A 23,185-nucleotide genomic window follows, 5' to 3' on the forward strand; every position below is an offset into this window, starting at 1 on the left:
CTTGTTCAGGCTGGTCTCGAACTCCTGAGCTCAAGCAATCCTCCTGCCTTGGCCTCCCAGAGGACTAGGATTACAGGGGAGAGCCACTGCTCACGCTTGTTCAGGCTGGTCTCGAACTCCTGAGCTCAAATGATCCGCCCGCCTTGGCCTCCCAGAGTGCTAGGATTACAGGCATGAGCCCCCATGGCCGGCCTAATTGTTTTAAAAGTAAATAACCAGGCATCGTTTGTAAAATGGGAAAAATAGAATCTGCCCTTGTGAATATTATATAAGATTCTATTAAGATGAACTTTATAATTTTTTAACAGTATGCTTGATGTATCATTAGGACAAAATTGCAGTATCCTTATTGATAAAATTCTGATCTAAAATGTGTCATGTTCAAATTATTTAATAGTGCATGCAAAATTGGCAAATTTATTATTAAATCCCCTCCCTAAAGGGTACTATGAGTATGCTACCATGAAAATTACTTATGTGTCAGGAAAGGCTGGGAAATATCCTTTTGAATAAGCAGTGAGGACTTGTAGATGGCAGAAATGTTGCTTGAACAGGCATAGAGGAAGAAAGTGTTGAGTTATTGGCCCACTTACCCCTTTAAATAATTGTGTCTCTTTGGACAATATTTGCCTGCCAGAAATAGGGAGCTCAAGTTATGCTATAAAGAAGATATTTTTGAAGGGCTACTTCCCGCCAGCAGCTTGATGTTGTGCAAAGAATGGTAGGCTCTGCTATTAGACTAGTTATATTTCCTTGGCAAGTAGTTTTTGTGGATCTCACCTTCATTGTAAAATGAATGAGATGAATAAATAGTGGAACACCTTGTGTTTATTGAGTATCTACCAGGTGCCTGCAGAGAGCATATCCTTCATTTTGCAGATGAAGAAATTGAGGCTTGGTGAAAGTAAGTAACTTGTCTAGGTTTCCACAGCCAGTAGGACCAAGGTCCCTCAAAGAACTGGCTTTTGAGCCAGGCATGGTGGCTTGTGCCTGTAGTCCCAGCTACTCGGGAGACTGAGGTGAGATGATTGCTTGAGGCCAGGAGTTTGAGACCAGCCTGGGCTATATAGCAAGACCCCATTTCTTTAAAAAAAAAAAAAAGGCATTTATTGCCTCTGGGTCCATTTTAGCTCGGATACTGGGATTGTAAGCACTTGGTTTCTTTTTTTTTTTTTTTGAGACAGAGTCTCACTGTGTTGCCCGGGCTAGAGTGCCGTGGCGTCATCCTAGCTCACAGCAACCTCAAACTCCTGGGCTCAAGTGATCCTCCTGCCTCAGCCTCCCGAGTAGCTGGGACTATAGGAATGCGCCACAATGCCCGGCTAATTTTTTTTTTTCCTGTATATTTTTAGTTGTCCGATTAATTTCTTTCTAATTTTAGTAGAGACGGGGTCTCGCTCTTGCTCAGGCTGGTTTCGAACTCCTGAGCTCAAACAATCCGCCCGCCTCGGCCTCCCAGAGAGCTAGGATTACAGGCGTGAGCCACCGCGCCCGGCCAGCACTTGGTTTCTGTTATCCACTTAGAACTTTCTCTGGAGAGTTTGAGAAATAGGGGGCTTAAGTTCACATTAACATCACAGGTGAATGTGTGATTCTCCTTAGCTGACATTTAATTGAATAGTTATTGTATTTCTCCCAAATTCTTTATCAATTGATTCACAAAATAGCTAATGCTAATTATAAGCCTCTTTTGTCTTCAGTGTCTCTGTATTATGGGTATAATAGCACCTAAAAGCCTTTTCCATAACGGAATATGATGTATCTGACTAGCTTTGTAAACAGTTCTGAATTGGGCAGTTCAAACTTACTAGTTCCAATTTTTCTTGTAGAATTTATCCTTGTAGTTAAAGAAATAATTTTTCTTTACCATTTGTCTGGTGTCACTTGTTATTCACTAATAGTATATAACTATCCAGCTGTACTATACACATTTTCTAGAAAAGAAAATTTCTTCAAACTATTTTATTGAGTGTCTCAGTCTTTGTCCATTAGGGCTATTCAAATAAGGGTGGAATACTTTCTTCCTTACCCTCTAGAAAGAGACATTCTGTACTAGTGAAATTCCCAACTTTTAAATCTAGACTACCATACAGAAAGTCATGTTTTTCTCCCTTAGAGTCTGCAGGGCCTTAATGTTAGCCACTCTCCCTAGCCCTCTCACTTTCTTCTTTTCCCATAAGGAAGTGCTGGGGTAGAAGTCTTTTTCCTCTCCTAAAAACCTTAGTATTAGTTCGGAAATTGCGAAAAATCGAAGGTAACTGTAGGAATTATATAACTGGTTTCTCTGTGGTTGGTCATTTCTTTACAGCATTTCCGTAGGTTTTTGGAGACACAAAAACATAGTTTATCTGGGCTTAATTATTTTTGATAAATAATGTTACAGTAATAAAATAATTCAGTAGATGATATATATGGTTAAACGAATTATCCTCATCTGTTTTGTGCCACTATAACGGAATACCTGAGAATTGGGTAATTTATAAAGAACAGAAATTTATTTCTCACGGTTCTGGAGGCTGGGAAGTCCAAGATCAAGGCACTGGCATCTGGTGAGGAGGACCTTCTTGTCCTCATGTGGTAGAAGGTGGAAGGGCAAGTGGGGAAACAACTCCCTCTGTCACACCCCTATGTAAGGCCACCTAATCTCACCACTCTCTTAAAGTCTCCACCTCTTAATACTGTGACATTGGCAACACCTGAATTTTGGAGGGGACGTGTTCAAACCGTAGCACGAATACAGACAAATCCCATCAATTGTTAGGTAAATACTTGAAGAGTTTGAAGTTGTCTAGTATTTCAGCAGTATATTTGTATTTGTGATAAACAAATATAAGGAGATCATGGAAAGGCTTATAGCTCATAACTGCCCCTACCTCCTTTACTTCCACCTTATGCTTAAACTGCTACTTCCATAGCAAGATCATGAACTTCAGGGCCAAGAAGAGCCAAGGAATTTCTGAAGGGTCTCTCCTTCAGTGAGGGGTTCTGTTGGTAATCCAGAGACTAAAGAAATGGCCCTTGCGAGTGTTTGTATTTCTGTGAAAGAACTGTCTGTGGTATGCATCGAACTCATGTTGAGACAACCAGATTATGGTTACTTGGTTTAGGATACCTGGAAATTCTGAGAGGTTCTGTAAATGCTTTGGGATTAGTATAATAGTTTGAACCACTTAGTCCATTTTATGATTCTGTCTTCAGAATATTGAAGGAATTGCATCTTATTTGGGGATTAGGATATAAGGTCAGTGTACAGGGCACAAATAGTATGTAGACAGAATTACCCATGAAAAGTTTGTAGGAAGATGCCTTATCACAGATATCTTCTCTTTAGGTCCAAGACCAGCCCATTTTTCCTTTAGAATGAGAACAGATCATTGTTCTGTTGAGCATGCAGTTGGTGGTTTACGCTTAGGGTCAATGCTATATGAAACATTCTTATCTTTGAACACCAGAATCACTCTGAGCAGCTATATACCCTCAGTTTGAGAGACGTGCAGAGCAGGTTGTAGAAACAGCAGATTCATGGCACTTCTCTCATTCTCACTTAGGCATACACTTATTGTCTGGAATGGTGGGTAGATCCTTTGTATTTATCTGAATTGAGCTTTCTTTAAAATATTGCTCAATGTAAGTTATTAGATTTGTGTAAGTTAAATTAGATGTTGGCTGCTTAAGTGAGGTGTAAGATTTAAAATAGACTTCTGGCAGAAAGAACATCTGGTATTAGTCTTATCTACCTTTTCATTCCGTTTGCTTTTATTCAGTGGAGTGTTGAAATAACAGGTATCTCATGTTATATCTTTGAGTTATAATGAATTGTGTATCATACCTTTAGTTTCTGGCACTTAATTTTTTGTTATATTTTCCCTCCAGTAGTGTCTCAGTAAACTGAGAACATACCCAACAAAACGAGAGTATTTTACTTATAAAATAGATTGAGTATAGTTTTCAAGGAAAACTTGAACCTTTAGAGGTCTGTTTAGTGAATCTGTTTTATCTGTTCAAATTCTTTAAAACATTTACTATGAGGCAGGAGTATTGGTCTGTGGTCTTCATGTTGAACTCATGAGTGTACTCTTGCTGAAAAGAGTGATCTGATTTTTGCGAAAAATATATTACTGCTAATCTACTCACTTTTACTGCAAGAATCAAGTTAATGTTTTTTATCATTCAGCTAAGATTGCTAAATTACTGTAATTTTCCTGTGCCTTTTAACATTTTAGCACTACTGAAACCAGGCCTACAAATATGATCTTTATTTTTTCTCTTATTTTCCCCTATCATTAGTCGCTGGCATATCTTTTTCCTAAAGGTTTCTTCAACACAAATGCTGTTCGTTATACTTTCTCATCTGTAGTTGCATGTACAAATAATCCACTGAAGTGCAGGCACTAAAACCTGTTGTATTTTCCACATTTGGATGGATCTCTCACAGGATTTAGCACTTTCAGAATGTTCAATAAGTTATTATTGACTGGTTGATAATACCTCTATTCCTGCCTTTCCCCCAGGTCCTTCAACAGACGTTTCTCCTAGCATTTTGCAAGCCATTTGAGTGGAATATTTGGGTCCCACAGTAATTAGCTTATGTGTTTTTATCATTCCTCTTCTTTTTTTAAACAATAGAGGTATTCAAGAAGCAGAAAGGTACCTGGAACAAGATTTTTATTTTATCTTTCTTTTATGGGTGTATGGTAAGGTGGGAGTATATAGGGAGTTGGTTAGTAGCATGAAGTTGTTTTTGGGTGTTGCAGAGGGTCAGCAGGGTGACCATGACCATTGATGGTATGTTCTAACAGTGATGATGGGTAGGAAAAGATGAGTGAAAACAGAAACATTTTGTTTAAAACAAATTGTTAGGTGTTAGTCTCTTAATTTGGCACAGATATGACAGACTATCATTTGAATTCTATAGATTGACAAAGTCCCCTTCATTAAATATTCCTCACAGATTTTTGCTTGCTTTTCTTTTTAGTTTCAACAGTGGTAATTTCTAAATTTCATTCTTATAAGTCTTTTGGAAATATATAATTTGAATATATTGCCTGTTCTACGTTCTCTGCTAGGCAAATGAAAAGGCAGGGTATTAATGGTTTCTGATTGATACGGTGTCTGGATGTACTTATGGCTTTTCTCCACATGTGGTCCTAGAGCCTAGGGGATCTGTGAGGTCAAAACTGTTTTCACAATTACACTAAGATGTTATTTGCCTCTTTTTTTTTTAAACTGTTGACATTTGTACCCATGGTGCATAGGCAATGATGGGTAAAGACTATTGGCACCTTAGTACTTGTAATAAAAAAGGCCACATTTGTTTGACAATGTTCTTGATGAAGTAGTAAAAATAATTAATTTTATTAAATCTTGATCCTTAAATGCATGCATTTTTAACATTTTGTGCAACAAGATGGGAATGTGTATAAAGTGCTTCTGTTGCATATTGAAGTAAGTTGGATTTCAAGAAAAAGCACTTATGTGATTAAGTTGCAAGCTACACTAGCTACTATTTTAGTAGAAAACTCCACTTTTGCTTAAAAGAGGGGCTGACACCATGGTTATTCAGTCTTGGGTATTTGGTAGACATTTTCTAAGATAAATGAAGTGAACCTGTCACTCCAAGGAAGACAACTGATCGTACTTGTTGGCAATGAGAACATTTGAGCTTTCAAACAAAAGTTAGAATTTTTGGAGAACTTGTGTCTGTTACTGTGAGCTTGACAGCTTCCCAGTACTTAAAGATTTTCTGATGAGATTAGTGGGTTTAACAAATACGATTTTTTGAAATATGTCAATTTCCAGATAATCTGCATAATACAGTGGACCAGTATTTTTCAAATGAGGATTGATGATGTTTATAACATCATGCATGGATTAAAGATTCATTAAAAGTGAACAGACCAATGAATGCTGATGTAGCAGAATAGGAAAAGTTCATTGATACAATTTCAAATTCCATGTTGCATCTAATCTTGTAAGAAACTACCACTGCTTAATGAAATATGGTGGTCGCCTTGAAGAAAAGCACCTATGAGGTTGAATTGTAAGCTGAACTAGCCACTTTTTTCATAAAACAGTTTTGATGTAATATCAAAGTATGAGATCTACAACTACCTAAAAAGGCTGTTCAAACATTCTTCCCTTTTCTGGATAAATATCTGTTTGAGATCGAGTTTTCTTCATACCAAAACAACATATTAGCATAAATAGGATATAGAAGCAGATATGAGAATCCAGCTGTCTTCTGTTAGATATTAAAGAAATTGGCAAAAATGTAAAATAATGCTACTCACTACTTTTTAAAAGGAAATTTTTTTTAAAAAAATAAAATGTGTTATTTATATTAACATGACAGTTGGCCCTCCATATCTTCAGGTTCCACATCTGCAGATTCAACAACCTCGGATCAAAAATATTCAAGAAAAATACCCAATAAAATAACAATACAACAATAAAAAATACAAATAATACAGTCTGACAGCTGTTTACTTAGCATTTACGTTGCATTAGGTGTTGTAAGTAATATAGGGATGATTTACAGTGTACAGGAGGATGTGCTTAATAGGTTCTATGCAAATATGCCATTTTATATAAGGGACTTGAACATCCCTGGACTTCGGTATTCATGAAATTCTTGGAACCAATCCCATGTTGATAACCTAGAGATGACTGTAGTAGGCATGATATTACTATTTTTAATACAATAAAACATAAATTGTAAAATCTCTTTGTTTTTCATTTCTATCATGTTAAATATTGATAGCTATAACACATAAAAACTAAACAAGTCATGAGACCAAAATACTCAAGAATGGTGTTATGATGTTCTTCCTTTGAATTTTCTACCCTGTTTTTCTATGCTAACTAACTACTACACAAACAATTAATGTCTTAGTCTGTATTATAATTTCCAAATTCTCTGTCATAATAGTGGCTCATTTAGGACTCTATTATCTTTTGATCTGTTTTTCCTTCTCCTCATATGACTGTATCTGGATTTTTAATTTTAGAATGTCTCTTGCCATCTTTTTTCTCTATTCCCACTGCTGTTCACCCAGTCAAGGGCCCTTAATTCCTGAATTACTTCAGTATTCCAGTTTTTTCCTCATATGGTGTTTTTCAAACTTGAGTGTTGAATGGAATCTCAGGGTTGACTTGACATTAATTTTATTAATATGATTTCTAAAAAGGTACTGATATAAACTCCTTGTGGTAAAACCAAAACAAATTTACAAATTAAATATAGGCTGTCACATTAGCTACACATATTTAATGATGCTATTTTGTTAAAATTGAATACCCAGTGTTAGAGCTTGTCATAGAATGACATAGCCTCAGGACCAGTTTTATAATAAATCAATTTCTTTAATTTGGCTTAATAATACTAACTTGGAGAATGACTATTTGCAGAAACATATTTTATAAAATGATATAACTTTTAGTCTGTGTTTGTTTAGGATAATTAGACCTACTAGTTAACCAGAAAAGGGCCAGCTATCAACCCTTGAATGCCAGTTTTAATGCCTGTTGAAAATTCTGTAAAGCTGTGATCACTGAGGCCTTGTGGAGTTACTGAAATCTGCCTTCAATGGATATTTAATGTAATTATTCTTGAAATCTTTATCAGAAAAAAAGTATTGCCTGTTTGACTACTGGGCTGTTAGCAAATTGTTGGTTGGTGGGATCTCCACATCACCTTGGCTTTGCCACACAGCTAGGCCTCCAGGTGCTTCAGCCTCCTTTGTTTGCCAGCTTTGCCTTATCTCACCTGTTTTGTTTCCTATAGCGCTCAACACCATCTTACATGCTAAACATTTTACTTTGTTTTTTTTTTTTTTTTTTTTTCTTTTTTTGAGACAGAGTCTCACTGTGTTGCCCGGACCAGAGTGCCGTGGCGTCAGCCTAGCTCACAGCAACCTCAAACTCCTGGGCTCAAGCGATCCTCCTGCCTCAGCCTCCCGAGTAGCTGGGACTACAGGCATGCGCCACCATGCCTGGCTAATTTTTTCTATATATTTTTAGTTGTCCGATTAATTTCTTTCTATTTTTAGTAGAGACGGGGTCTCTCTCTTGCTCAGGCTGGTTTCGAACTCCTGAGCTCAAACAATCTGCCCGCCTCGGCCTCCCAGAGAGCTAAGATTACAGGCGTGAGCCACTGCGCCTGGCCCCAATGTTTTTGATTGTTTCTGTCCAACTAGATTTTAAGTTCTATGAGGTCACAGATTTTTGTCTGTTTTGTTAATTGCTAAATCTTCAGTTTCTGTTGGAGGGCCTGGCATGTATTAGATGCTCAGTAAATATTTGTTGAATGGCTGTATATTAACATTTTATTCAACTGCAAACTCAAATGTTCTTTTCTGTGTTACGTGCTTCCAGCTGGGCACAGAGGCCACGTTTGTCTATCTTTAAACATAACTAAACTGGCCCAGAATTGTATAGAATCTTTTTGATTGATCGATCAGTACATGTTTAATCAGTGGAACAATTACCCCCCTTGATTCAGATTCTGTATTTCTATTAATGTAGCCTAAAAGTGCAGTATCTCTTTAAACAGATGTATCCTCATATAGGCCCCTCTGGAGATCTTTGTTTCCTTTTGAATTACCTCAGTTTTAAAATAGTTAAATGATATGTGGGAATTTTTTCCTCAAATTCCTTTGAAGTTAAGATTTATAAAAATACGAACTATCTTAATTACTGCCTATTTTCTTCAACCCCATACTTTTTATAATAATTCTAATCATCTGTTTGAATTTTTTTGTTTTTTTCTATTTAACATTTTATATAGCATTTTCACATTTTTTATGTATTTCTGTTTATCATTTTTAAAAGTGAATGCCATTTTTAAAAACGAATGTCTTTACGTTGGGTTGTTAAAACCTAATTCTCTTTTTAAAAAAAATTTATTTTGGAATAATTTTAGACTTACATAACCATGATACCTTTGTTAAGACTAAGAAACCAATATTAGTATGTCATTATTAACTCGAGACTTTATTTGGATTTTACCAGTTTTTCCACTAATGCCTTTTTTTTTTTTTTTTTTTTTGTTTCAAGATCCAATCCAGGATCTCACATTGCACCTGGTTTTCATGTCTCCTTAGCCTCTTCAGATCTGTGGTTGTTTCTCAGCCTTTTTCTTTTGTTTGTTTTTCATGACCTATTGAGAGTATTAAAGAGTATTTGTCAGGTATTTTACAGGAATGTACTTCGATTTTGGTTTACCAGATGTTTTCTTGTGATTAGACTGAGGTTATAGGTTATGAGGTTTGCGGGAAGGAGACCACAGTGAAATGTGCTTCCCATTACATCATGCAAGGGGGTATATCATAGCAACATGACTTGTTACTGGTGATGTTAACCACAATCACTTGGTTATGATGGTGTCTTCCAGGTTTCTCCTCTGAAACATTACTATTTCCCTTTCCAGACTTTCTTCTTTGAAAGTGAGTCACTTAGTCTGCCTCACACTCAAGGGGAAGGGAATTGAATTCTGCCTCCTACAGTGGGGAAGTATATACATGTATTAGTTGGAATTCCCTGTGAGGAAGATTTGTCCCTTCTCCCTTATTTATTTCTTTATGTATGTTTGTAGTCACTTATTTATATCATGGACTCATGGATATTTATTAATTCAATTATAATACTTTCATGATTTATTTTGTTTTTTGAATTATTCCAGCTTTGGCTATTGGAAATTCCATCATTTTGGTTCCTGTCTTTGACATATCCCTGACCTTTCATCTTTTGAGCGTTACCTTTCTGCTACAGGCTTGTCTTGTATTTTCCCTGTCTCAGCCCTAGAATTAACCATTTCTCTAGAGCCCTGCTTCCTGGTATTGGAGGATGGTATTTAGAAACAAAGGTTATGGGTGCCGGGTATGCTTATTGCTCCTGAGGTGTTACTACTTCTAGGCCCTCTGTTGGACAGAGCTTGGAAATACATGTATGTCAGGTAACCCACATGTGGGTACATGTCTATGTTTCTCTATCTTACTGCATATATTTTAAAATAAATATGAGTTCATACTGGTATCTCTGACTCTAATCCATCACCACTCCTTGCTTATTTGTAACTACTTTCTTTGATATTGAGAAACCTGGCTCACATTACATATGATTTATTTGCTTGTTCAACCCTAGTATACATGTAGAGTCCTTTCAGAATTACAAACGATAATAGTACCTGTGAGAAACAAATTTACCAACTAGCATAGTGTTTATGTACAGTTCTTTTTGTTGTTATCCTTCCTGTGTCTAGTCAAAACAGATCGTACAGAGTTATGTAGGGTAGCTCCTCCTCTCAACCCTATTCCCCTTTCATGAGGCTATCATAAGATTGTAATATAGTTAGACTCATTGTATAGTCTGCATTCCATCCTGAGATCCCCTGATAGCCTGTTTTGTTTTTATTTGTATACAGTTTATCATTTTAAAAAATGATTGGCTTTACATCAGGTTGTTGTCTAACTTTTTCATGAATGTTGTAATTCCTGATCTCACTCATCTGCAGTTTATGTAGTTGATAGCCAGTTCTTACGCAGTACTAACTATCTGCCAGGCACTGTCTATGCACCTTACACAGTTTGCTTCTCTTAACGACTCTATGAGGTAGATGCTCTTGAATTAACTTCTTTTTCGTGAGGAGAGTGAGGCACAGAGGTGTTAAGTTAATTGGCCATGTTCACACAGAGCTGGTAAGTGGGAAAACTGGAATATGAACCCAGACAATCTGGCTTTGGAGTCCAAGCTCTTGCCTTTTGTTTAAGACTGTTTATAGGTCTTAGACTAAATGCCGCCTTATTAATTGAGTTTATTGTTTGAACTTAGTTTGGAATGGAGAGTGCTGCTGCCCCCTCCTTGCCTGGCATCCATAGCACGCCTTGTTAATCATGATAGCACTCTTTCCTGCTACGCTAGGACATGGCCTGGCCTGCGAATCCTTTAGACATAACCCTTAAAGTGGGTCTGTGAGATGAAATCTATTTGTCATCTCTGATCTTGTCTTTCTTGAATCCTGATTCTAGTATCCAGTATAGCACTGTGCACCTCCTTCTCTTGGATTCCTCTCTCATGGTCTTTTTCACAGGGTGCATGTTTTCTTTATTTCTTCTCAGCCGAAGATCTGCTTTTCTTAGGTAATTTTTATCACTTACCAGTAGTTTAACATCCATATGTCTAAGTTCTCTTTATATTGTTTTCCTTATCCTTACCTGCAAAATCTTATTTACCATTAATTTACTTTTCAGTGTGTGGAAACAATGGACTTTAGCTTAATTGAAATTGTTAAATGGGACTAACAGCTGCCTTCAAAGCGTTTAAATATAAAAGCACTATTGAAACTGGAGATTTTTCGTAATAGGCAATTTTATGGCAATCTTGCTGTGAAGTAAACATTTTTTAAGGGAAGGACATCAAGAATATTGTAATCATATTACTTACATTTTGTTGGGTTTGGGTTTGATTTTATTGAGCCTGGTATTCAGTTAAGAGTGAAAGTTAATGCTATTAATTTAGTTAGGAAGGATAAGTAGTATATGTTGTTTATTTTGTTTTCTTTAGACAAGTAGAAACAGAAACATATATTTGGCCAGACCAAATAGATGGCTATTCTGTTGATTAAGCAGATCCTTTAGGAAGAAGAAAGGCATCAAGAACCCTGGTGGTGCCTGGGTTCCTTTTTATTCATTTATTTATTTTTGGATTCTTCATTCATTGAAAACTGAGTAAGGGGGGGCAGGAATGTCTTTTGTAATGGCCTTTCACAAGTGGAGTAGGGTTGCACCTGAATAAATGCTGATTCCTTGGGCTTGTGTGACCTGGTCACCTGAGAGGTAGAAAGGTGTGGTCTTGGACATTCCCTTGGGGCCTCTGTCAACCTGAGAGGTTGGAGGAAGCCCTGCTCTTTCTGGTGATGCTTTTGATGATAATGAAATAAGCTGTGAGAACCCATCTTCCATTAATTCAGACATTCTTGTACAGTTGGTCTTCTGTATCTGTGGCATTCCACATTTGTGGGTTCAACCAACTGTGGATCAAAAAAACCACAGAAGAGTCTGTACTGGACATGTACATACTTTTTTTCCTTGTTATTATTCCCTAAACAATATAGTATAACAACTATTTACATAGCAGTTATGTTGTATTAGGTATTATAAGTGATTTAGAGATGATTTAAAGTATATGGGAGGGTATGCATAGGTTACATGCAAATACTATGCCATTTAATATCAGGGACTTGAGCATCCATGGATTTTGGTGTCTGTGAGGGGATCTTGGAACTTGTCCCCCATGGATACCAAGGGACTGCTGTATTTATGGTCTCAATGGTAAGTATGTATTTCAAATGCCTTCTGTATTTCATGTGGCAGAAAACCTAATCCAGACAGGTTTAAGAAGAAAAAGTTGGGGATTTCTTGGCTCTATAACAGAAAAGTTCTGGAATTGGTTTGGCAAGGTATACCTGATTTAGGGCTCAAGTGATGTGACTAGGGTCCATTTTGGCTTTGAGTTTTGGTTTTTTGTTGTTGCTGATTTTCTTCTTTGCGGGTTTTTTAATGGTTGTAAGATGGCTTCCAGCAAGTCCTTGGTTAAAATTTTCCAGGTTTAAATCTAAGGGAAGAAGAGTGAGCATTCTTATATTGCAAGGAAACCTTCTGATATTTTCACTGTGACTGGACTGATTCTGGTCATGTATCCAACCCTGTACTGGTCACTGTCTCCAGGGAGATGTGGTACCTTGGTCAGGCCAGGGTCACAAGCAGCTTAAGTTAGCTTCCCCTGATGTACTTGAGTTCTCAGAGAAGAGGTGAGAAGTTCCCACAAAAGGGTGAATTGATGCTGGGTGGCAAAAACAACGTAGTGTCTACTCTAATGGGGCAAAGTAAGATTATAAGGGCATGGTGATCAGGGTATTTGTGAGTTTGGTTTGATTCATAAAATAGACTCTCTGCACAGTGTAATTTCCCTTTATTTTACTTGATCTATATAAATGTAATTTTATAAGGTCTTACTATATTCTGTTAAGACTTTGATGGTTCCCTGCCATATTCTGCTTTGGCTTTTACGTTAAAGAATATATGTTGTTTTGGTTTCACTGTATACAAGTGGAATCTTGTTTTTAAAGACTAGAGTTATAATTTTTTTTTTTGAATGAGAAGCTATTTCATATCCTGGATAAAATTCATACTAGTACGATTTCTTTCACCTATGAAACTAAACATGTTTTTTTTTTTTTTTTTTTTTGAGACAGAGTCTCACTCTGTTGCCCGGGCTAGAGTGAGTGCTATGGTGTCAGCCTAGCTCACAGCAACCTCAAACTCTTGGGCTCAAGGGATCCTCCTGCCTTAGCCTCCTGAGTAGCTGGGACTACAGGCTCGCGCCACCATGCCCGGCTAATTTTTTCTATATATTTTTAGTTGTCCAGATAATTTCTTTGTATTTTTAGTAGCGACGGGGTCTTGCTCTTGTTCAGGCTGGTCTCGAACTCCTGACCTCAAACGATCCACCCACCTTGGCCTCCCAGAGTGCTAGGATTACAGGCGTGAGCCACCGCGCCTGGCCAAAACTAAACATGTTTTGAAAGAAAAATTTAAAAACCAGATGTATTCATGAGGTCCCCATCCATTTAGTATTAATAGCAAGTAATTTTAATAAAGATTCCCTTCTGCAAATATATTAAATATGAATATTTGGAATTGTATTTTAATACTGTACTTGGCTCTGGTGTTATGGAAAGATCACTGATAAGGGAATCAGAAGACCTGATTTGAGTCTGTCATTTGTCGTGGGAAGGAGGCAAGGGGAGTTAACATCTGAAGGCTCACTGTATGCCAGGTGTAGTTAGAGTTGGGTGTATTGCATGCATATTTGGTGTTTGTAACCAAACTTTGATCTAGATGTATGGATAAGGACTTTAAGGCAATATGAGCTTCCTTAACAAGAAGTCTCAAAAACTCTGGGTTTTGTGCTCAGGATCTCTGGTTGGTCTCTGAGATTCCTCTCTTAGGGGTTTCTTGGTAAGAGCACACATTTCCTCATTTTTCTGGCTCAAGTGGGGACAGTCCACCCTTCCTTTTCATGCCTCTAGGTAAATTTTTCAAATAATGTGCTGATAAAAGTTACTCATTATCAGTGTAGGTTAATAGACCAGGGTTTTTGCTTTTGTTTGTTTTTAAGTCTATAGTAATCCCATTTATCAGTAGTTTTGCTTGGAGTGGTTTTAGTTGCCCTTGGCCAACTGTAGTCCAAAAATATTAAGATATTTTGAGAGAGAGAACAGTCATATAAATTTTATTATATTGTTATAATTGTTCTATTTTATTAGTTATTACTGTTAATCTCTTACTGTGCCTAATTTATAAATTAAACTTTATCATAGATATGTACATCTGGGGAAAAACACATAGATTTTACAAACGAATAAAGATGGTTCTTGCTATTGAAGCACTTACAGTGGGGGTGGAATGGAGTGAAAAACAGGAAAATGTTATTTTAATATGTTGTGAATGCTACGATAGTGGATGGGAGTTTGTTTAATGTAAACCATCCTTTTAATTGTTGCCTTTAACTTTATCTTTTTTTAAAAAATAGATCTGCCTATTTATTTAGTCCCATTCTTACAAAGAACAGTCTGAATACTCAGATTTTTGTCATGACATACTTTATTAGAAATGTTGTTACTAATGGTAGAAACAGCATGGAAGATATTTTAGAATATTAGACAAGGAGGGTTCTAGTACTAAAACATAAAATGCTAACTAGTGTAGTATCTCTTTACTATGACATAAAATGTACATCCTAAAAAATGAATTGTAATAATACCCACATTGGACATCCATGAAAACTAAACTTGTTTCTGTGGTAGGCTTTATTGCACAGGGTTGCTACCTCTAAGGACCAAGAATTTGTGGAGGCAGCAGATGGACTGGTCATGATTAGCCTATGAGCTAATGAGGCTATAGATAGTCCATTTTTATCTGATTCCTTTTCTTTTTAGTTCCTAGGCCTTTGAAGTGCTAAGTGGTCTGAAAATAATTTGCATAGAATTACTTAAGCTCATCTACTGATTGATTAGCAGATATGGAAGAAAACAGTTGCCTCAGTTATTTTTTAAAAAATAAAGCTCCATTTCTTCCTAAGTTTGTTGTCCTTTGGTCCCACTTCACTGCCTTCCTAATACCATTTCTGCTTTACCTCAAAGAGAGGGGGTCATCTTGAGTTTAGTCTTCTGGTTTCTAATGACTGTCTCAGCTTTGCTGCACGACCCACAGGCAAAGTCACACTTCAAACCTTTTTACTTAGAGTAGTTCTATCTTGATGATTTCATTTTTACCCTGTTTATTTCAAGTTCTGAAATTTCTTTTTGTTTTTTTTTTTGAGACAGAGTCTCACTCTCTTGCCTGAGCTAGAGCGCGGTGGTATCAGCCTAGCTCACAGTAGCCTCAAACTCCTGGGCTCAAGTGATCCTCCTGCTTCAGCCTCCTGGGTAGCTGGGACTACAGGCATGCGCCACCATGCCCGGCTGATTTTTTCTATTTTTAGTTGTTTGGCTGATTTCTTTCTATTTATAGTAGAGATGAAGTCTCACTCTTGCTCGGGCTGGTCTCAAACTCCTGGGCTCAAGCAATCCTCCTGCCTCGGCCTCCCAGAGTGCTAGGATTGCAGGCGTGAGCCACCACGCCCGGCAAGTTCTGAAATTTCTGCCCATTCGTATCTCGTCATTCTTCTCATGTCCTCAGTCCTTTTAATTTGTGACTTTCACCTCCAGGTTCATTCTGGTTGAAGGTGTACCAGCCAGACTTTTGTCACTCCCATCCAGCTTTCTCTTGCTGAAACCTTGGATTCCCTTTGATTCTTTCTTTGCCTTTTGAAACCCAGCTCACCTTTTAAGGTTGAGTTCAGTTGTCATCTTTTCTGCCATTCTTCTCCAGCTCCTGATATTCTTCTCTTCTCCCCAAAGTATTTTTGCATATACAATCAGCACCCCCGACTCCCCATCTGTGAATTCCGAATTCCATGGATTCAACCAACCAAGGATCAAAAATATTCAGGAAAAAAAGGATGGTTGTGTCTCTACTGAACATGTACAGACTTTCCCCCTTGTCATTATTCCCTAAACAAGACAACAACTATTTACACAGCAGTTACATTGCATTAGATATCATAAGTAATCTGCAGATGATTTAAAGTATACAGGAGATGTACAGTACTACACCATTTTATATCAGGGACTTGAGCATCCCTGGATTTTAGTATCTGAATGAGAGTCCTGGAACCAGTCCTTTGTAAATACCGAGGAATGATTGTATATCTCATACTAAAATGTATCTTTTCTTCCTTCTTAGGTAGAAAGAACATCAGCTCTATAAGGGCAGGGATTTATTTGTGTTCATATATTCATTTTATTCAACTTTGTATACACTGCCTACTTCATAATATTTATTACATGCTTGAGAATATGAATTTTTTTGTCCATCTTTCAGCTCTGAATAAACTACCATCTGCTTTCTCTGTCACTTGGTGGTGGTTGAGTATTCCTGTAGAAGGTTACCCACTGCCCTGAGGACTCTTTTTCTTCCTCTAAATCTTCTCCTTAGGCAGTTTTCTCTGTGCCTGAGGTTTTTGTGTAAACAGGAAGATAAAGCCCACTCAGTTATTCAAGCCAGAAAGTCACCTTCTCCCTCACTTTATGTATTTAAATTATCATTTGGTGGAAGTTATCTCCTAAGTAACTGTAGAATTCATTTATTTCTCTCATCCCCTGTGTGGTCTAAGAGACTCTTGCCTAGGGATGGTTTTGTGGTGGCATCTAACCTGGCTGCATAGTTCTTTACTCTCCACCTCTGCACCTCTCCTCCTGTTCCTGTCCTGCTGTCAGCTTCATCTTTTCAAAATGTCAATCGCCCCTCTCCCCTTTTACTTAAAACACTCTGTGACTTCCCACTGCTCTTAAGATAAAGCACAAATCCTTAGTGTGGCCTATAAAGCTGTGCATGACCTGACAGAGAAATGTCCTTCTAATCATCTGAAGATACAGTATGATTTTAATACTTTTAGAAGAAAATGTTCTAGGAAAGGATGCTTGTTTAGACTTAAGGTGGGGACTCTGCAGTATAAATTAGACGTCTGGTGAACTATAGGCTGTCCCCACATTTAAACGTAATTGGTTCTTAGAGCCTGCAACTGAAGATAAGGCAGAAAAATTTACTTTGCATTTCCTGCATTCCTCTTTTCTCTTGCTAGCAGAAACCCCTCATGTGAATAAAGGTGGCACAAGAGGTTAAAATACAGACTTTATCACAGTGTTTTAAGTTGAGAAGCATGGTTAAAAGTGTATGGGGAGAGAGTGCTTTAATTTGTGCATTATTATATGTCATGCTGAATGTTTTCTATTTTTAGTTCTATTTGTAAATTTTACTTTTTTGGATTTATCTTTTTCAATTATATTATTCAGATATGCCTTGCTTCTGTAACAGCTAGTTTAGTGATGAAAAACTTAGAGTATGTTTTATATTTTCTTCCCTCCACAAATGTGGATCTCATTGAGTGAAAATGAGCTCGTGGTATAGTATGCTTAATTCCTGTAATGGGATCACACTTCTGTAAGATGGCTGCTATTTAAGAGTGAAGAATTTTTGTAAATAAAAATATCTTTTAAAAATTGTATTAAATAAAAACTTACACTTTTCAATGAAATGTTTTAAGGATTTAATGATACAGAGCAAATGAGCACCCTTCTGCAAATACTGACAGGGTAATATGTGTTATTTCTTTGTGACTGTTAGTTTGCTGGGGATTAAAACACAGATGATCATATTCAGGCTGGTTAGATTAGTGATTTTAATATGAAACCATTGCTTTTAGAATAATCATGGGCCAGACTGGGAAGAAATCTGAGAAGGGACCAGTTTGTTGGCGGAAACGTGTAAAATCAGAATACATGCGGCTGAGACAGCTCAAGAGGTTCAGACGAGCTGATGAAGTAAAGGTACAATTTTATCTTTTGTGAAAATGTATATACAATTGAGGATAGTTTTTTTTCCCCCTAAAGTTAAATAAGTTTTAATTTGAAATAGTACAATTTTAGCTAAGGTCATATTTACAGTAAGATAAATGAAGACTTGGAAGCCTAGGTCCTTGGTGTGTCTTAATTAACATTGTACCCTGCACATTAATGATAATGGAAAGATTTTAACCTAATAGTTATTCAACTTACCTGGAAATCAGTCTTTTTTGTATACCTTTATATCGCTTGTGTAGACTCAGGGCCCAAATATGACATCATTTTATATTTTTAAAGTCATTGTGATTTTTCTTTTTATATACAAAGTAACAAAGAAAGGATGGAAATAATTTCCTGTTCCCTTCCTATTCACAATAAAATAATAAGTGTGATGTTTTTGTATTATTCGAATGTGGGAAACTACAGTCTAGTGTAAAATCTGTATGCATTTGAGAAAACATTCCTGGTATTTTTGAGAAATCACTAGATTTTAACCTGTTTTAGAGATGTTACACATTTTCTAACAATGAACAATTTCTCCTCTCCTCTCCTTCATTTTTTTAAAGAGTATGTTTAGTTCCAATCGTCAGAAAATTTTGGAAAGAACGGAAATCTTAAACCAAGAATGGAAACAGCGAAGGATACAGCCTGTGCACATCATGACTTCTGTGAGCTCATTGCGCGGGACTAGGGAGGTTGGTTAACATAACGTGTTGTAGTAATTATCAACACATTTCAGTTTTTGCTATTCGAACATTTGGTTGGTTATTGGGAGGAAGTCATTGACCTCAGGATGTCCATCTTTATATTGCTATTTCTTTTTAATGTGCAACTATTAACAGCTGCCATAGATCACAGTACTAGCTATTTCCTGTAACAGGAATAGCTATAAACAGTTCTACGTCTTTAGAATATGCTTTGACTGTTAGGTAGAGTCCAAGATTATAAGACTGATTTAAAAAAAACTTTTAAATCAAACACTCTTTAATGTCCTCATCAGATCACTATTTAGAACAAGGCTTTCTGACTCACCTTTGTCCCCACCAATATGAATGAGCCATTGGTAAGAAATGTTTTTTTTTTTTTTCATATTCATGGACTAAGAAAGCTCTTTTTTATTTTGTTCAAAGGCTAAGAGTCTCTATAAGAATTTTTAAATTCAGTGTTGAGATTAGAATTTCCTTTTCTATGGCATTTTCTGAATGAGGCAGATCTTAATTACTCCAAGAGTTTCCTATTTTCAAAGAATGGCAATAAATCTATGGTAGAATGTATAATTAAATATCCCATTAAAACATGCTTGCAGCAAGATGAGAAGAAAACGGCAGAAGCTGAACAGTTTAGGCATTTCTGTTTAAGTGCCTGTGTTGTACAGAAAGATATGGCATAGGATATTTAAATGGGAGTTGAAGCAAAAAGAGGCGAGACAGTGATTTGGAATTAAGATTACACTATGTAGTAGATTGTTTGAGTTTCTAAACATGGGAAGCATCTAAACAGGGGAATTTGTTCTCAAATAATTTTTTCAATGAGTAGCCACTTTTATATAACATTATGGGAATAGTCAAGCAATAATTTGCAGTTATATGAGCCCTGGTGAGATTGTATGATGTATGGGCTTCAAAGACTTGTCAGTGATACCCGAATAGCTACAGACATGATCCCAATGATGATTTCAATAATGTTCTGGTGTCTTGATGTTGACACATGGTTTAGAGTGATTCTTAGTCATTTATGCATATTGTTAGGTGACAACTCTTTATAGCTCTGATTTAGGATTATATTAATATGTATTATATGCTGACACTTTCCTCATCATCTGCAGGTTGGAGCCTAGCTATTAGAGACAAATGGTTTTTATTAATATATTAAGGGTGAAAAGGATTCTTTGCCCATCAGAATATTCTCAAAAGGGATAAGGATGGGGCTTTTAAGTACTTCTTTTGAAAGTTTTGTTTGGTGATCTTTTGGAAATGTTGAGGTGAAGGGAAAAAAATCCTCAATTTTTTTCCTCCCTGGAGGAATAATCTTGGAAATTTGGAGAAATAAGATAGAAACACATGGAGTTCTTATTTTTTCCACCCATTACAAATCTAAAAATGCTACCAAAAGTCCAACTTAGATTTACAATAAAAAGTTAACAGGAATAATGACTTTTGGCACTGTGCTAGGTACTTTGTACACATTACCTCATTTAATCTTCATGATGGTTGTGTTACATCACTAACTTTTAGAAGCTGAAAGTTTATACAGACGAGGAAACTGAGCTTTAGAAGAGTCAGTTTGCTTGCTCTAATGATCTGATGTGGGCCCAGAAGAGTACAATTGCTCAGACACATTATGGAATAATAAAGTACATTATTTATGTACAACTTGAATTGCTCATAATGTAATGTTTGGCATTAAAGAGTATAGTTTATTCAAGTGGATATTTACTAATTGAATTTTTCTTTTAATTTCATCAAATGGAGATGTCATTGAATGTAAAGATACTTAATTTTTTTTTTTTAGTTTATATGAGAAGTTGTGAGAAGAAGCTAGCGTTTTAATAAAATGGAATTATTTTCTGAACTTAGTACTTCCACAGTACTCCATGCAGGTTGAGAAAAAACATTTTCAAAAAATATTGGGTGGAAAAGGAGGAGAATAATCCCCAGCCTTAGGAATTCAATTTTTGTTGTATAGAACTCTGACCTGATCAAGGTCTTGGTTTTATTTGAGCCACTGTTGATAACTGATTCTGCTTCAAATGATTCATCTTTTGTTTCCCCTTCCCCCTTTAAAACTATCATCACTGACTTTTAGAAGCTGAAGTTTGTGATAAACTTCTTGATATTATTATAATATATTTTAAAGTTTTAGGGTTGAGAAAGACTTTAGTGATCTCATAGTCCAACCTCCTGACTTTTCAGATGAGAATATCCCTGTTTATTTTTTTCTTTGGTTTGAGCATTTCCATCTATATATTAATTTCTTTTGTATGCTTTAAAAATTAGAGTCTGAAGTAGGTCACGCAGGAGGAGAAAATAAATGTGAGCCTGTTTTGCAAAGACTTTCCTAGTAGTTGGCTTGGCAGAATTTCAGACTGCAGTGTTGACCCAAACATGTGAAGTCCATAGCATTCAACATTTGAAGTGCCGTTATAGCATTGTTTTAACTAACTGCTTATTTTTATAAGCTCATTGTGTATAAGTGCTGATGTCTTCAGCTTAAATCCTCTGTAGCATGATGAATCAATGACAATTTTCAGTTCTTCAGTCAAGTCTTATACTTTAATCCCTTCTATAGTTGTAGAAGTAGATATATTGTTTTAAAATGACTGATTTTCTCCAGGCCATTTTGGTAAAGAATGTCTGACAAAAGCTCACTTTCTGATCTAATGAAGTGACTACTATAGGTGGTGACTTCAGATCAAGGAGCTCTGCAGTTGAACCTCAGGATGACATCTTTAGTATATTGTTTTCTTAATGCATTTTTAAGATACTTTGGCATACCTGTTTTTTGTTATTGCAATTACAGAGCCTAAGCAGTGTTGTCCATAGAATTTTAATACAGAATATGTTTCTATTTTCTCTTTTTAAAAATACTTCCAACTTCTTGAAGGCAGCGACTTTTGACTTCTTGAAGGCAGTGACTGTGTTTTACATTTATTTCCTTTCTTCTTCAATTAATCTTTTTAAGGAGCATCTAGCTTCAAGATGTCATTAAGCAATATATATAGGCCAGGGAATTATACTTTATTCCCATAATATATCACCTATCAAAAAATTGTTTCTAGGTGATTACTTTGTCCTATCAAGCAGTAAAAACTATCTTCTGGAAAATAGTTTCTGGAAGACTTCTTCTGGAAGTCTTCACATTGATTGTCATATTCAGTCTGTCTGTTTTTTCCAGTTTTAATGAAGGGACTGGTGTAGGAGTTAACTCTTGAAGTTCTCGTTAGTACATTTCTTTTTGTGCATTTGTCTATTTCTTGCTAAAAACCACAAGACACTTTCTTCTTCCCTGAATCTTCATATCAACACTTTTCCTTCTTTACATGTATTATGACTGTGAAAGAGAGGCTTGCGCAGATAATGCCTGTCTTCTGGGCAAGTGGTATGATTAGTTTAGTAATTTAATAGAACTATTCTGCCAATATGCATTTCTTGATTCCCAGGAAAATATATTCTTGTAACAGTTCTGTGTCTTGTTTACTATGAAAAAAGTGAGAATTTTTGGTTTATTTTTATTCATGGTTTATGTTTATTCATGGAGTTTCAGAATGTCTAACCTGGAAACAGCATCAGAAGGACATCATGATCCTCATATTAGTAAAGAATTTAAAACCTTTTGAACTTTTCACTTTATATAGCTTTGTTCTTCCTAGTAATATTTGAAATGATTGTAAGTTCATTGCTTACCATTTGATATTTGCAAAAGATTCTTTTTCAGAGAGGGTTCTATCAAAATAATAAAATGCGTAAGGCCTTTCATATGTTGGCAGTTTGGCCTTTTTGTCAGAGAAGAAAAACATTGGTTTACGTGAAAATACTTGAGATTGCATTATTTATTGACTTGGTAATATGGTTTCCTCAGTTATTGTAAATAGAAACCTAGTTACTATTTACAAAGAAAAAATAATATCCTAGTGTAGCCAATGTATAATTTAGTGTACTTTACTCAGTTAACATTCTTAACTTTCAATACAGTAACAGGCTTTCTTTATATATTTCAGGATTATAGGACCTATAGGTTTAGATTCTTATGAGCCTTTTGAGTGAGTACAATAGGGACCTAGGTAATTTTCTCATGTCTTTGAAATAAATGGATGGTTCTTGCAAGTGTCTGTCTTACTCTCAGTCTGGACTTGGTGCCATGCATTCTTGGTGCCTCAAGTCTCTCAGTAGCTTTCTGTGGCTCCTTGCCTCTCTTAACCATTTACTGTATTTACTTCGAGACTTGAGTCAGTTCTTTCCACTGTATAACTTTTAAATTGCTACAGTCTTTGCTTTCTTTAGGCTGAAATAGATGTAACGTTTCTTAAATGATCCTAAAAAGGGGTGTTTTCCTTTTCTTTTGAAGGGAAACTAATATAAGCATTTTATGCTTTTCCAAAAGATAAGTTTATAAAAAAAAAGGCCATTTATGGTGTTTGAGTTTATATGTCATTATATATTAAAATGTATATCATTTATAATTGAG

The 23,185-nt window shown here is 36.1% G+C and overlaps 1 protein-coding gene across 1 annotated transcript in view; it reads left to right on the plus strand.

Annotated features, from left to right (window-relative positions):
• The window catches only part of EZH2 (enhancer of zeste 2 polycomb repressive complex 2 subunit), a 78,465-nt gene that overhangs the window by 11,409 nt on the left and 43,871 nt on the right, over positions 1-23,185 (plus strand). The window contains exons 2-3 of the mRNA XM_012662145.1: positions 17,863-17,986; positions 18,568-18,696. Coding sequence (XP_012517599.1) covers positions 17,870-17,986; positions 18,568-18,696 — 246 coding nt within the window. The 5' untranslated portion in view covers positions 17,863-17,869. The remainder of the gene's footprint in view (positions 1-17,862; positions 17,987-18,567; positions 18,697-23,185) is intronic.

The sequence above is a fragment of the Propithecus coquereli genome, unplaced genomic scaffold (assembly GCF_000956105.1).
Source record: "Propithecus coquereli isolate 6110/MARCELLA unplaced genomic scaffold, Pcoq_1.0 Scaffold75, whole genome shotgun sequence".
NCBI classification, from domain to species: domain Eukaryota; kingdom Metazoa; phylum Chordata; class Mammalia; order Primates; family Indriidae; genus Propithecus; species Propithecus coquereli.